This window comes from Sylvia atricapilla, chromosome 23 (assembly GCF_009819655.1).
Source record: "Sylvia atricapilla isolate bSylAtr1 chromosome 23, bSylAtr1.pri, whole genome shotgun sequence".
Lineage (NCBI taxonomy): Eukaryota > Metazoa > Chordata > Aves > Passeriformes > Sylviidae > Sylvia > Sylvia atricapilla.
The window spans coordinates 5,979,508-5,994,126 of record NC_089162.1 but is presented as its reverse complement, the minus strand read 5'-3'; the positions used below and the strand labels follow the sequence as shown (position 1 = coordinate 5,994,126).

General features: G+C 51.3%; 1 protein-coding gene across 2 annotated transcripts; it reads left to right on the top strand.

The window, feature by feature from the left end:
- The first annotated feature begins 263 nt into the window (after window positions 1–263).
- Window positions 264–9,968, top strand: DRD2 (dopamine receptor D2). Of its 2 annotated transcripts, XM_066334905.1 has the most exons (8): window positions 264–458; window positions 1,733–1,835; window positions 4,897–5,006; window positions 5,686–5,822; window positions 6,309–6,499; window positions 7,516–7,602; window positions 8,243–8,582; window positions 9,625–9,968. In XM_066334905.1, exons 1-8 carry the CDS (start codon window positions 289–291, stop codon window positions 9,816–9,818), a joined length of 1,332 nt encoding a protein of 443 aa, XP_066191002.1. In that variant the 5' UTR covers window positions 264–288; the 3' UTR covers window positions 9,819–9,968. The 2 variants fall into 2 exon arrangements, with proteins under 2 accessions (XP_066191002.1, XP_066191003.1); XM_066334906.1 differs by lacking the exon at window positions 7,516–7,602.
- Window positions 9,969–14,619: the final 4,651 nt, after the last annotated feature.

Here is a 14,619-nt window from a genome sequence, read left to right as displayed (position 1 = left end):
GGGTCATGGCACTTCTGCCCTGAACTGTGCACACCTCACAGGGAGCAAAAACCCCACACCTGACCCACCTTTAGCACCGAGGAACTGGCCCAGCAGTGTGGGGGTGAGCTGGAAACAAACCCCAGCTCCAGGAATCCCTGCCTGGCTCAGCCCTGCTCCCATTCCCAACCTCCCACCCGGGGCGGGGACAACCCAACCTCATTAATCCCATTTCTGATTTTTCCATGCTGGCCCGACCTCCAACCGCTCCTCGGCAGGGTGGGGCCGGCAGCTGCCACTCGGAGCCCCATGGATCCCCTCAACCTCTCGTGGTACGACGGGGACAGGAACTGGAGCAGGGCCCTGAACGCGTCGGACGCGGCGCAGAAGCCGCACTACAACTACTACGCCGTGCTGCTGGCCCTCCTCATCTTCATCATCGTCTTTGGCAACGTCCTGGTGTGCATGGCCGTGTCCAGGTGAGCCCTGAGGAACCCCTGGCTGTGGTTTGAAAGCAAACCAAGTGAGAGGCTCCAAGTCAGAAATACAATTTAATGAGAAGAAAAGGAAATAAAAGGAAATAAAATAAAATAAAATAAAATAAAATAAAATGAATGCAACAATAAAAAAACCAAAAAAAAACCCCAAAAAACCCAAAAACAAACAAACAAACAAAAGAAACCCCAAACCCCCCCCCCCAGAAAAACCACCAAAGAACAAACCACTGACAGAGTCAGAACACAGCCTGATCAGGGTGATGGAAGCAGTCCAGGTGAGGGGGTCTTCCTGAAGCAGTGATCTCGTAGAAAGGTCTGGTAGGTCTGGTAGCTCCAGTCCTCTGGGAATCCAGTGGGTGAGGGCTGCTTCTACTGTCCCAAATCCCAGCTTATATCCAGGTGAGAATGCTTGGCTCCTCCCCGTGGGCGGAGCATCTCCCAATGGGATGCTGAGTCATCCAGGAGCTCCTTGATGGCCCATTAAAGAGAGATAACACCCGGAGGGAGTGATCTGTGAGTCATGCACGAGGCATTGATGGGCCATTAACTGCAGATGGTGATAGAATACATCCTAAACTACAGCCCAGGACACCCCTAAAATCGCCATTAAGGACTCCCTAATTAGTGAAGCTTAAAGTGGGATGGTTTGTTGTGATGTCAGGAGTCCAGGCTCTTGGCCCTCTGTTTATTCCCAAAGTCTTATAGACACAAAATGATTGCACGTTTGCATAATCCCAGCACCTCCCACTCCTGCTTTGTACCAAAATGAGGTTGAAATGAGGTTAAAATGAAGCTAAAATGAGGTTAAAATCCCTTCACAGGCAATTCTCCTCTTGAACTGGGCAGGTCTCGGATTGGGTCAGTTGACCTGGAAGATGAAGTCAGGAAAGTCTTCATCACAATGACCTCTCTACCTCCTTGCTGCTGGCAGGGCCTTTTGGCACCATCCAATCCCTCCTGCTTCATGGAGGAATTAATTAGCATTAATCCATTAATTAGCACTGAATCCAGGTGCAGGTCATGGTCCCATTGGTTCCTATTTGTCATTTTGATGGTCCCTCTATTTAATTTCCTTTTATAAACACAACTTTAACCAAGCACATCACACTCAGCAATGCATCACCCAGCTCCAGCTCCACCACCTGATAACCATTTACTTACCTTTCGTTTTTCCTAGCTTGCATCTAAATCGATATAACCTGCTTCTAACCTTTTGGCTAAAAAAAATCCTAACTCTCTAAACTCGTGCTCCACAGGGAGAGAGCCCTGCAGACCACCACCAACTACCTGATCGTCAGCCTGGCCGTGGCTGACCTGCTGGTGGCCACGCTCTGCATGCCCTGGGTGGTCTACCTGGAGGTAAGGGATCACAATTCCTGGCTCAAGGATTTAGGCAGGCTGGAAATCAGCTCCTGCCAGGCCTCCTGAATTTCCCCAGAAGTGTTTTCCGTGCCCTAAATACAGGTTTTCTCGTTCCTTCAAGTGCAGGGTTTTTTCATTCCTGAAATTGCCTTTTTTTTTTTTTTTTTTTTTTTTTTCCCCTCCTGTTCCTGAAATTGTAGCTTTTTCATTCCTGAAATTACCAGGCTTTTTTTTCCCAGGAGATGGATGTGAGAGCAGCTAGCTTGAAACCTCACTGCTGCTCAGAGGGCTAAATGACATCCCCCAATTGCACCAGAAATTCGGGGTCAGGAGGGAAAGGGCCCCAATTATGAGTTCAAAACTCCACCACGGGTATCACACTGAAACCACATCAAATTTGTGGAGGTGGAAGGGACCCACAAGGATCATTGAATCCAGCAATCAAAAAAAAAAAAAAAAGAGAAAATAGGCAATCAAGGGCCTGTGTTTGACGGGCTGCAGGAAGGCAATTGTGGAAGTAGAATGGGAATCCACAGTTTTTATGTTACAATATAAGGGAGAAAATCACTTTTCACACCTCAGCCTTCAGCACAAAACCGTCCTGAGGTTCCAGTTAATTCCCAGGCACTCACTTTTGGAGGGAACGATAACACAGAGAGGAGAGCAGCGGAAGGAGCCAAGGAGCCCTTTGAGTCCTGCTGCAAACAAAACAAACCCACAGACGTGACAGGGGCTGTGAGAGAGCACAGTGCTAATTATCACTGGAGTTAATGATTGTTTTCCTGGCACTCAGAGCACGGACAGCCCCGTGCCTCTGCTGAAGCTCATGAACGTGGCCACAGGCTGGTGGGAGAGCAGGCACTGCCTCTGGGACCTTGATGTCATTCTGTTCTAGTCTAATTCTATTCTATTCTATTCTATTCTATTCTATTCTATTCTATTCTATTCTATTCTATTCTATTCTATTCTATTCTATTCTGTTCTGTTCTGTTCTGTTCTGTTCTGTTCTGTTCCGTTCTGTTCTGTTCCGTTCCGCTCCGTTCCATTCCTATTTCTATTTCTATTTCTATTTCTATTTCTATTTCTATTTCTATTTCTATTTCTATTTCTATTTCTATTTCTTTCTATTTCTATTTCTATTTCTATTCCATTTCATTCCATTCCATCCCCATTCCCATTCCCATCCCATCCCCATCCCATCCCTTTTTTACCAGACCCATTGGAAACCTCTGCTCCTGGTAAAAAAAAGGAATAGGATGGACTGGAATTCCCTTTGCTGGAATTCCAGCAGTGGAGACGCTCCTGCTCCCTCAGGTCAAGCCAGAAGAATCTCTCAGATGATTTTAATTTTTAAGACAGAAGAATAAATCAGGAATGATGCAAAATCCTCTCCCTTTTTCTGGGCTCACGTGCGGGGGTTGGTCAGGAGCCACAGCTGCTTTAATCTGCCAGTGTTCTGGACAGTTTTCTCCAGGTCTGGTGTCACAAGCTTGGCCTAAAACTCAAAATCAAAATGAAACATTAAAAAAACCCCCAAAATCCAGCCTTGGTTCAAACAGATCTTTTTTATCCCCAAATTTTGGAGATTTTTCTCCATAAATAAATGAAAGCACCAAGAGAAAGAACTGCAGTTCCCAGCGTCTCCCAAACCATGCCCTGAGGAAATTGGTTTTACAGAGGTTTGGATCTGGCTGGAAACCTTTGCCTTTTGGCAAATTCTCCTCCAAGTTCCTGATGTAACCGTCTCTTAAGTGCTTTTTTAATCACTGAGTATTCATCTGTCACTCAGGCTTCAATGCAGTCATTCTTCCTTCTTTATGCTGCCTATGGTTATGTATATCAGAGCAGAAATAACTGAAGAATAGATATCTTATTCATTCTATTTTCAAATGCAGTAGGACTCTATTTTTGTTAAGAGGGAAATATACTTTTTTTTTTTTTTTTTCATCACATGTCAACCACAGCAGTCCGAATAATTGCTATTAAACTTAATTGGCAAAGTTCAGCTTCAACAGCAAGAGAAGTGAAGAGAAAAAAGGCCACTGGTGCCTGGAAGTGTTATCATTAGTTCTTTGTCTTTAGCACATCGTATGGAGTGTTAAAGGCTTTTCACTCTGAATTAAACTCGTTTGGCTCACAAGAAAAAAAAATAGAAAAAAAAAAAAAAAAGATAAAGGTGAGGAATGTCTACCCGGATTTTTTAAACTAAGAAACTAAGGGAAGCTCCTGCTTGTCAGCTGCTGACCTTTGCTGGGTGTAATTGGAAAAATTGGTGGGGAAAAAAAGCTGTAAGTACAATTAGAGGTGCTTGGGAATTAAAATTAATGCATTTTCCTCCTTATTCTGCCTTGAAACGCTTCCCAGAGCTGGTAAAGCTCCTTTATCTTCGCTTCTGAGCCGGAGGAGCCTTGTGCTCCGTGATGTCACCGCAGTGCCAGCCCGGGATTGCTGCTGGGGCTACCCCCGGGTGGAATTGGGCAGGACGGACCCACAGTGGCCTGGAAGGGACAGAGCTCTGCCCCTGAACCAGCACAGCCCAAATCACCCACCTCTCCATCCTCCGGCCAAACCCTCCTTTTGTGCCCCAGCAGCAGCCCAGCCCCAGGGGCTGCTCACCATTCCAAAGGAATTGTTCACCAACCCCAGGAATTCCTCTCCAGCCCCAGGAATTCCTCACCAGCCCCAGGAACTCCTCTCCAGCCCCAGTAATTCCTCACCAGCCCCAGGGACTCCTCACCAGCCCCAGGAATTCCTCTCCAGCCCCAGGAATTCCTCTCCAGCCCCAGGAATTCCTCACCAGCCCCAGGAACTCCTCTCCAGCCCCAGTAATTCCTCACCAGCCCCAGGGACTCCTCACCAGCCCCAGGAATTCCTCTCCAGCCCCAGGAATTCTTCTCCAGCCCCAGGAATTCCTCACCAGCCCCAGGGACTCCTCACCAGCCCCAGGAATTCCTCTCCAGCCCCAGGAATTCTTCTCCAGCCCCAGGGATTCCTCACCAGCCCCAGGAATTCCTCTCCAGCCCCAGGAATTCCTCACCAGCCCTCTGTCTCTCTGCAGGTGGTTGGGGAGTGGCGGTTCAGCCGCATCCACTGCGACATCTTTGTCACCCTGGACGTCATGATGTGCACGGCCAGCATCCTCAACCTCTGTGCCATCAGCATTGACAGGTGAGGGCTCAGTGCCACCAGGCGTGCCACAGCCGGGGTGGCAGGTCCCAGCCACCTCTGTGTGGTCACATCTCACCTGGGACTCAGAGGTGGCAGCTCTTTGAAGAGCAGCCTGAAGGATCTCCATGAGCTCCGGGAGGGGAATTCTGTCCGGAGACACAGAAACGCTGGTGCTGGGAGTGCAGATGGAGTTGTCTCTGTGCTCCCACCAGTCTGGTCCTGCTGTTTGCATTCTGGGATGGTGCAGCAGGCCTGAGTGCCAAGGGGTGGGAGGAGAAGGGAAATAGGGGTTGGATATTAGGGAGAAGTTTTCCACAGAAAGAGAGATAAAGTACTGGAATTGTCTGCCCAGGGAGGTGGTGGAGTCACCATCTCTGGATGTGTTTAAGCAAAGAATGGATGTGGCATTTGGTGCCAGGGTTTAGTTGAGGTCTCAGGGCTGGGTTGGACTCGATGGTCTTGGAGGTCTCTTGGTGATTGTGTGAATTCTGTGAATTCTGTGATTCTGTGATTCTGGGATTCTGGGATTCTGGGATTCTGTGAGAACACCGTGCTGAGCTGACCCAGCCTCAGCTCTCGTGGTGTGGCTGCAGCCACCCTGGGACACCTGAGCCGCGCCTTGCCGGGGCAGTGTGAGCCTGGCAGGGTGACAGCAGGGCTGTGTGTGTGTCCCCTGCAGGTACACGGCCGTGGCCATGCCCATGCTCTACAACACCCGCTACAGCTCCAAGCGCAGGGTCACCGTCATGATCGCCGTCGTCTGGGTGCTCTCCTTTGCCATCTCCTGCCCGCTGCTCTTCGGCCTCAACAACACAGGTGAGGCCTCTGCCACCTGCAGATGGCTCCTGGTGTCGTCCTGGGTGCCCAGACAGCCAGGAACCGACGTGGGGTCAGCTCTGAGGTGTATTTGTTCTCCCCCACTGCCACCCCTCACGATTTGCACACTGATTCTGGGTCTGGTTCATCTCCAGCTGTTCCAGAGCAGGTTTCACACTCACCACAACTGAGGCAGTGTCGAAGTTCACACACCACCAAACCCGTGTCACCTTGACATTTGTCCACTACAAATTCAAAACCCCTCTTCTGTAAAAACACAAACAAAAAGGGACAGGAGAGGCAGGAGAGAAAAGGACTGGCAGCTTGGGCAGCAGTTTCCTGGGCACGCTGGGTTGGGTGGGATCAGCAGTCGTGGCTGCCAGGCAAGGAGCAGCCAGGAATTTTGGGGTGATCCAGCCCGAGGGCAGAAGGCAAGGACAAGCAGCGGGGCAGGAACAACAACCCTGAAAGGTTTTTCCCTTGCAGACGAGAAGGAGTGCATCATTGGCAACCCGGCCTTCGTGGTGTACTCCTCCATCGTGTCCTTCTACGTGCCCTTCATGGTGACGCTGCTGGTGTACGTGCAGATCTACATCGTGCTGCGGCGCCGCAGGAAGCGCGTCAGCACCAAGCGCAGCAGCCACGTGCTGGACTCGGACACTCAGGCTCCCCTGAAGGTACCCAGAGCTCTCCGTCCTCCCCCTGCCCCAAACCCCCTGCCCCAAACCTCCCTGCCTGGGCACGGCTCCCCCAGCTGGGTGCTGTGGTCAGTTTGGGGTGCTGTGGTCAGTTTGGGGGTGCCGGTAGCACACGTTGGGGTCCCAGCTCGCTGGCTGGGGCTCCTTGGGTCTCCCTGGGTCTCAGGGGCTGCTCCAGGAGCTGCTGCAGTCCCCCAGAGCAGTGCCTTGGGCTGCCCAGGAGTGGCTGCACTGTTGTCTGTCTGGGCCAGCCCCACAGAGTGACAGAATCCAGGGACAGTTTGGGGACATCGAAGCCCATTTAGGGACACCTTCCACTGTCCCACGTGGCTCCAAACCTCATCCAACATGGCCTTGGACACCTCCAGGGATGGGGCAGCCACACCTTCTCTGTGCCAGGGCCTCTCCACCCTCACAGGGGAAGGATTTCCTGCCAATATCCAGTTTAACCCACCCTCCTTCAGCTTAAGGCCATTCCCTGGTGGCCAAGCCCCTCTCCAGCCCTCCTGCAGGAGCTGTAAGGTGTCCCCAGGGCTCCGTGGGGATGCCTGGGATGCTCAGCTCCTCCCTGGCAAGGACAGCTCTGCAGGATCAGCCTCTCCAAGCGGGAGCTGCGTGTCAGGGAGCCCAGCTGGGTGTGAAAGCACTTGTCAAAACACGGCTCTGGCAGCACACACAGCACCGCCAGGGGGATGTGCAGGCCCAGAGGCTCCAGCTCCACACTGTGCTGCCTGGAAAGGAGGCAGGGACACACAGACACCAGCACAGCTCCGTGGCCTCCTTCCTCTGGAGAATGGCACAGGGGGCAGCAGCAGCCCCCAGCCCTGCTCCTCCACGGCAGGTGTCCATCCACTTTTCCATCCTGCTCGGCGCCTCGGCCACGCTGAGGAATTCCTGATTGATTCCTTTGTATTCCCACGTGCCTCCCTCTTACCAGCTTCCCTTCCCGACCCCTCTGTGCCTGTGTAACCTCTGAGCTGGTGCTTGCCCCTTAGGACAAATGCACTCATCCAGAAGACGTCAAGCTCTGCACAGTTATTGTGAAGTCCAATGGGAGCTTCCAAGTTAATAAGCGCAAAGTGGTGAGTGTTAAAGAGAAGTGGGAGCTTTCCAGAGCCTTCAGCCTTCCCCTTCTCCCTCAGGACACGAGGTTCATTTATGTAGGGTGGGAGAAAAATAAACCTAAGAGCAAAGGTTGCCGTTCGATCTCAAGATTTAAATAGTCTTTCCCATTCCTTGGAGTGAAGCAGGGGGTTTAAGCTCACAGAGCTCGAAAAGCCAGATTAAGCTCACCTAAAGATCAGCTCTAAAAGCCACGGCATTTGAACATTTTTTTGTGCCTTTGATTTCCTCCTCCTCTTCTCTGTTATTTAAATCTTGGTCTGCAGTGGCTTTGCTGGGTTTTGCTTTTGTTGATTCCATTTTTATTTATTTTTCGTTCTGAAAACCCGAATAAAACCTGTGGAGAGCGGAGACGGCGTCTCCCCCATTTCTGAGCCTCTTTGGGCCAAAAGAGAGAATCCTCCAGTGCAGCTCTGTCAATCCCATCTGCCCAAAACATCCAAACACACCACAGCCCTTTTCTCCAGGCAGCAGGCAGGGAGGGAGAAGAGGGATTGACTGTTCTCCAACATCATCCAGCTTCACTCTGTAAGGAATGTTCGTTGCTCCTCTCTGTGTATTTACCTGTCATTATGTTGTGGACATTTGATTCTTGTCCAGGAGGCAGAGAGTCACATAGAAGAGATGGAAATGGAGATGGTGTCCAGTACCAGTCCCCCTGAGAAAACGGCCCTCAAACCCACAGCACCAAGTAACCACCAGTTGATTGTGCCAGTTGCTTCTAATCGGGGCAACAACTCTACCCTGCAGGCACCCCTGAGCAGCCCCGGGAAGGTGGAGAAGAATGGCCATGCCAAAGAATCCCACCACACAGCCAGGGTCTTCGAGATCCACTCCCTGCCCAACGGCAAGACGAGGAACTTGCTCAAGGCCGTGATCAGGAGGAAACTGTCCCAGCAGAAGGAGAAGAAAGCCACGCAGATGCTGGCCATCGTGCTCGGTGAGAGCGTGCCCTGCCTGCCCTGGGCTCCCTGCACAAACCCCAGGCCTCTGCAGGCTGACTTCCCAAAACCCCTCAGAATTCATTTCCCTCCATAGATAAGGCAGGCAAAGCCTGCCCATGGGGGGTCTGTCCTCCCCAGCCACGCACAGCTGGTGGTGCTGCACTAAAGGTGCCCAGAGCTGCCCCTCTTGGGGACATCCGAGCTCCCAAAACAGGGGCAGAGCTCCTGGGGCTGTCTGGAACAGAAGGTAGAACTCAGCAGAGCTGACCCCTCTGAAGGGCAGAGCTCCTGCTGTGTCTGGGCTCATGACACGAGCAGAGGGGTTTTTCAGTGCCAGGGCAGAACACAGAGCAGGGCACTGAGAACACACACACACAAACACAGACCAGGACACTGAGCACACACACAAACACAGACCAGGATACTGAGCACACACAGAGTGGGTCACTGAGCACACACAAACACGAGGCAGGGCACTGAGAACACACAAACACACAGCAGGGCACTGAGAACACACAGAGCACACACACACACAGAGCAGGGCACTGAGCACACACACACACAGAGTGGGTCACTGAGCACACACACACACGGGGCAAGGCACTGAGAACACACAGAGCACACACACACAGGGCACTGAGCACACACACACACACACAGCAGGGCACTGAGAACACACACACAGGACACTGGGCACACACACAGCACACACACAGGGCACTGAGCACACACAAACACACACACAGGGCACTGAGCACACACAAACACACACACAGGGCACTGAGCACACACACACAGGACACTGAGCACACACACTCAGCAGGGCACTGAGAACACACAGAGCACACACACACACACAGGGCAGGGCACTGAGCACACAAACACAGACCAGGATACTGAGCACACACACACAGAGCTCGTTGCCCTGGGAAATACATTCCCCTTCTGCCCAAGAGAACCTCACAGCTCTCCCAGCCTGAGAACCCGCCCAGCTTTCAGCAATCAAAACCCTCCTCTCTCCTTTTTCCCCCCCTCCAGGTGTTTTCATCATCTGCTGGCTCCCCTTCTTCATCACTCACATCCTGAACATGCACTGCGACTGCAACATCCCTCCGGCCATGTACAGTGCCTTCACGTGGCTGGGCTATGTCAACAGCGCTGTCAACCCGATTATCTACACCACCTTCAACATCGAGTTTCGCAAGGCTTTCATGAAGATCCTCCACTGCTAAGAGTCACAAACAGCACCCGCATTTCTTTCAGGGACGGAGGGGGAAGAGGAGGCGACGCCATTCATGCACAGCGGGGACGGGGCTGGAGCTCTGGAGCCGGGCGCTGCTCGGTGCCCCAGCTCCTGGTGGGGATGGAGAGGGGTGGGAAGGTCTCTCACCCCGCTGGGTGACCCCCAAGGGCGCTTTTCTGAGCCACCCTGATGCTGTGTTGGAGGTGGGAGCGCCAGGAGGATCGAGGCGCTCTCGCTGGGTCCTCGCCCGTGGTCACCCGGCCTGGACACAGGGTGGCCACGGGGCCACCAGGAGGTAGCGCTGGCACAACTCTCACCAAAGACAAGGCCACCCCTTCCCGCTTGGCAGCAGAGGCACACAGGGCCTCTGGGAGCTCCGTGCAATAGCTTTGCCTTCACCTCCAGCTGACTCACCCGGCGTTGAACTGCTGAAGCCTTCGGAAATTACATAAAACCTGACCCCTCTCCCCAAAATAAAAAAACATTCAGAGGTCCCCAGGAGGGTCGAGAAGGTTCTCCCACCCACAGACCCTGCAGCAGTGAGAGCCTACGAGCTGTGGGTGGAAGGGAGGAGGGGGCATCACTCTCACGTCAACCCGTCGGTGTAAATAGGAATAAACAGGATGGATTTCGGAGCCCAAGCCAAAAAAAAAAAAAAAAAAAAAAAAAAAAAAAAAAAAAAGAAGATGGAGAGAGAACCTCAAGAGAGAACCTTGTCTTGCGTGGTGTCCATCCAGCAGGACCCCCTCCTCTCCCAGCAGGATTTCTGCCCACCAGCAGCTCGTGTCCAGGGTGACAGCAGCGGAGGGGTGGCAGCGTGGTGAATGTACAGACACCAGGACCCCGTGCCAGGGGAGGCACCCACGGCCCCAGGGGCACCCTGAGCATGCCAGCCAGGCCAGGGCTGGTTCTTCTCACCTAAACCAGGGGCCCCAGGGAGCACCTGGGGTCTGATTCGCTTCTGTCTCTCCCCAGAGAGCGCAGAATAACGTTGTGCCTAATTTAAATCAACAGTCAAGGAGATAAAACTGTGCATTTTGGAAAAAGCCAGAATAAAAACCCAAGCAAGCCCCTACTTGGACCAGCTCCTGCATCTCAGCTGGACTCTGGAAAGGTCTGGATGTTCCCAGCACCCCTTAGCTCTCTGCTATCCCTTTTCCCATGGATTCCAGGAGTTGGAACCCCACGAGAGCATCATTTCCCCACGCTGCACCTGGCACTGCCAAACCCACGCCGTTCCTGCTGCTTGTGCTCGGTTCACATGATGTTCTGCAATATCTCTGTAAATAAAACACAGCAAGGTGAATAGAACAACGTGGAATTAGGGCCTGGCTTGGGATCCCTGCAGGATGTGGAGCAGCAGAGGGTTGCAATAGCCATAAGCAGGGGCAGACTCCCAGGGTGCAGTTTGCTGCTGTTTCCTAAAGGAGTCAAAACCACAGTTGGGAGAGCAATAGAATCCCTCTTTTCTCTATGCACTTTGTGGAATTTTCACTCAGTTCCTGCTTCAGATGAGGTGAAGATCTGCCAAGGTTCCCTTTAATTCCCTGGATTTCCTGCATTGCTAGCAGAGCACTTTCCTGTGCTGGCAGGACGTGTTCCAGCTCTGAGTCAGGAAGGGATTACTCCCAGCAGCTCTGACACGTAATCTCAGCTGTTTGCTAAAATTGCAGCAGCAGTCCCACCGTAATCCACGGGTTTCTGTTCTAAAGCTGCCGTTCCTGGGATCCAGGGCCTTTGATACCCAGCCCACAGCCTTGTGTAACGCTTGAACCTGGCTCTTCACAGCTGAAAACTGCACAATTGGGAACGCCAACTCGAGACATCTCAGGCACACACGAGCTGTTCTCTCTTCCCCACGGGTTTAACCAAACAAATGCACTCAGTGATGGGAATCAACCCAGATTCGTACCCCAATATCCACAGAATGATGCAAAGGCAGGAGGGTTTTGGGGAGAAAAATAGCAACAAGGTACTGCTCCATTTTTTTAATGTATTTACAAGAAGGATTGGTTTGATGTGGGGAGGAGCTGAATGAAAATAGCAAATATTACATATAGATAAAAAAAAAAGCTTTAAAGCATTTGGAAGCTGCCATAGGTGATGTTTGCCCTATGCTAAAACCTGGTGTGAGCCCTCAGGGTGAGTGGAATAATAATATCCCTCAGGATAATGTGGATAATACCTTAACTTTGTGCCATGATTTTACTTTGTGCCCAAGGAAAATCCTCATCTCCAGTGCTGTGTACCTTGCTCTCCAATTTTTTTTTTTTCCTCCTGAATCTAGAAGCAGAACCTTATAGCTCAACCCACCTGAAGCACTACCTGAAAAAAACTCTTCCAAAATGGCAAGGAGGGGAAAAAAAGCTGCTGGAAAAGGCTTCTGTCCTTCACATGCACCAAAACCCCCCCGGGAGAGATTTCTCCAATATTGGCTGTGAGGAATTATCCTTCATCCCCAGGATGTTTTCAGCTGCTCCTTCCAAACCCTCCAGGCTGAGCTGTGGGCACGTGGATCTCCCCAGTGCCCTGGGGAAGGTGGCAGTGCCACCTCTGGCCACCTCTCCAGCAGGTTTTCCTCCCCTGTAAAAACACTCCTGCACTTCCAGACAGCAAACCGAGCGCTTTGGAACCCTTCTCCTTCTGGAGACAGCACCAGAGGTCATCCTCACCTCTGGTTTTCCAAGGAATAAAGCAGTGCCAGGAGCAAGGGCAGCGTGTGCTGGGGGGAAGGAGTTGGTCGGAGCTCCTCAGAGCCCAGCAGAGTCAGCTGCATCCTCGGGGGCCTCTGCACAGGTCAGATCCTCACTGTTCCTTCCACTCTGCAAATCAAAACCACCTCTGCTTCATCCCAGAGACTTCTGCTGGCAGCACGTGCCGGCCACGGGAAGGGTCCTGAGCTGGTTTTTAGAAACACCTAAAGGAGAAGATTTCATTCCTTTGTTCCTCCAGAACTTCCAGAGCCTTGCTCTAGCCCCTCTTTCGCGATTCACCATTTATAACTGAAGCTTTAGTTCTGCTTTTTTTGAGTCTTCCTGCTCCTGCTTTCCCTCCCTGTGACTCCCAGCTCGCTGCAGCCCTGGGTGGGGCTCTCTGCACCCCCAAACAGGTTTGAATTAAAAGCCAGTGAATTCTGCCTGCTCTGTATTTGCTGCTTGCCTGCTTGCTCCCACTCCACAGAACTCTTTATCTTCCTGGCTGAAGAGTCAATTAACTCCAGTAGGTCTAAACCAGCTTACCCAACCCTGCTGAAATTAAAAACAAAACAACAACAAAAACAAAAAGATAAAAGGGAAAAACAGGAAAAAGAAAGCCACTACCTCCTGTGGTGAAAATCTCCAGTGCAAACACGACTCCCCGGGGAGTCAGGAATGTATAAAATGCCCATCACAGGTACATGTGACACCAACCAATGTCTTCATGCAGCACTGTAATTAAATAGAGACTTGCACAAGCCGCCCTGATGTCGATCTGATTGTTCTGTTCTGTTTCACACCCGGCTCTGAGGGTTCTGCTGCAGAGCTCAAACACACAGAGGACAATCCGCCTTCACACGACATTTGGCTTTTTTCTGACTTGCTTTTCAGGCTGTTTTCCTTTTTCCCTGCCTTACCCCAGCCCATCCTTGAGAATGGTGGTGTTTGTCTTTCCTGCAGCCAGGAGAACCAGACACGGGAAAGGAAAGGTGCAGAAAGGCGCAGACAGAAAAGAAACGGGCTGAAATTCCTCTCCCAGGCAGAAGGGGAGGATGGGAGGGGTGGGAGGCAGAGGTGCCCAGCTGAAGTTCTGCTGGAGAACCTCATTATTTTATTTTGGCATATTTTGATTTGTGTTACACTGTTTTCTCAAAGCCACACACTCAGCTTTGTTGTTTCTGCAGGTGGGCCCTCAGCCAGGCTTAATCAGCACTTTTAAAATAAAGATTATTTTCTTTATATAAAAGAAGAAGGAAAAAAATAATAAAAAAAGGAAATCCTTCCCACTGCCAGGAAAGAAAGAACTGTCTGTCCATCTCCAAGAACTAAGAAACTAAAATTTCAGTTTATTGGCATTTCACATCCAAAGGTCTGCTCAGGTTTGAGCCGACACAGAACAATCCCTGCCCTGAAGCCCTCAGTTTATGCAGAAACCAGAATCTCCAGAGCTGCTGAGTTCAACTGAGGCTGAATTCTCCTTGTTGGGCGGTTCACCTCAGTGCCACCACGACTGAGGGAAAACGAGGAGCTCCAGTGCCCCCTCCCCTCCCAAACACAGCAGAATAAATGATATTTTCACACCAAACAGGACACACCGGGTTGTTTCCAGCCTGTCTGGCCCGAGCCTGGCAGGATCAAAGGCAGCCGCTCTTGAGGTTCACCCTCACAGCCAAATTTTATTTCTAAGCCTGTGGACAGAAGCCCAAAAGAGATAAAAAAGAATGATGTACCCATCTCCTGGGGCAGCTGAGTGAGTCCTGCCGCTCCAGGTGAGCCCTGACACATCCATGGGTGCGCTTTGCTCAGGGGAAAAAAAAAAAAAAGATAAAACCAGTTACTCTTGTTAAATTAACTCCCCGTCTTTAATCAAAGCTTCTTTTAATAATTCCAGCTGCTCCCCCAAGTCTTTCTGACGATACCAGCCTGTCTGCTTCATAAAGAGCTTTTGACTCACAAATAACAACTTTCCTCACCAACGAGAGAGCGATCACGGTGGACTGAACATAATTAAGGCGTCATGAATAATTAACAGACCTGGAGATGCCTTTAAAGAGACTCGAGGAGCGAAGCGAAACCCTCTTAAAAGGAGAGGAA

Bases quoted from the DNA above. Each gene is read 5' to 3' on its own strand.
- DRD2 (XM_066334905.1), top strand. From the start codon at position 289: ATGGATCCCCTCAACCTCTCGTGGTACGACGGGGACAGGAACTGGAGC. The intron at 459-1,732 runs GTGAGCCCTGAG...CGTGCTCCACAG, and splicing joins GTGTGCATGGCCGTGTCCAG to GGAGAGAGCCCTGCAGACCA. The intron at 5,007-5,685 runs GTGAGGGCTCAG...TGTCCCCTGCAG, and splicing joins TGTGCCATCAGCATTGACAG to GTACACGGCCGTGGCCATGC.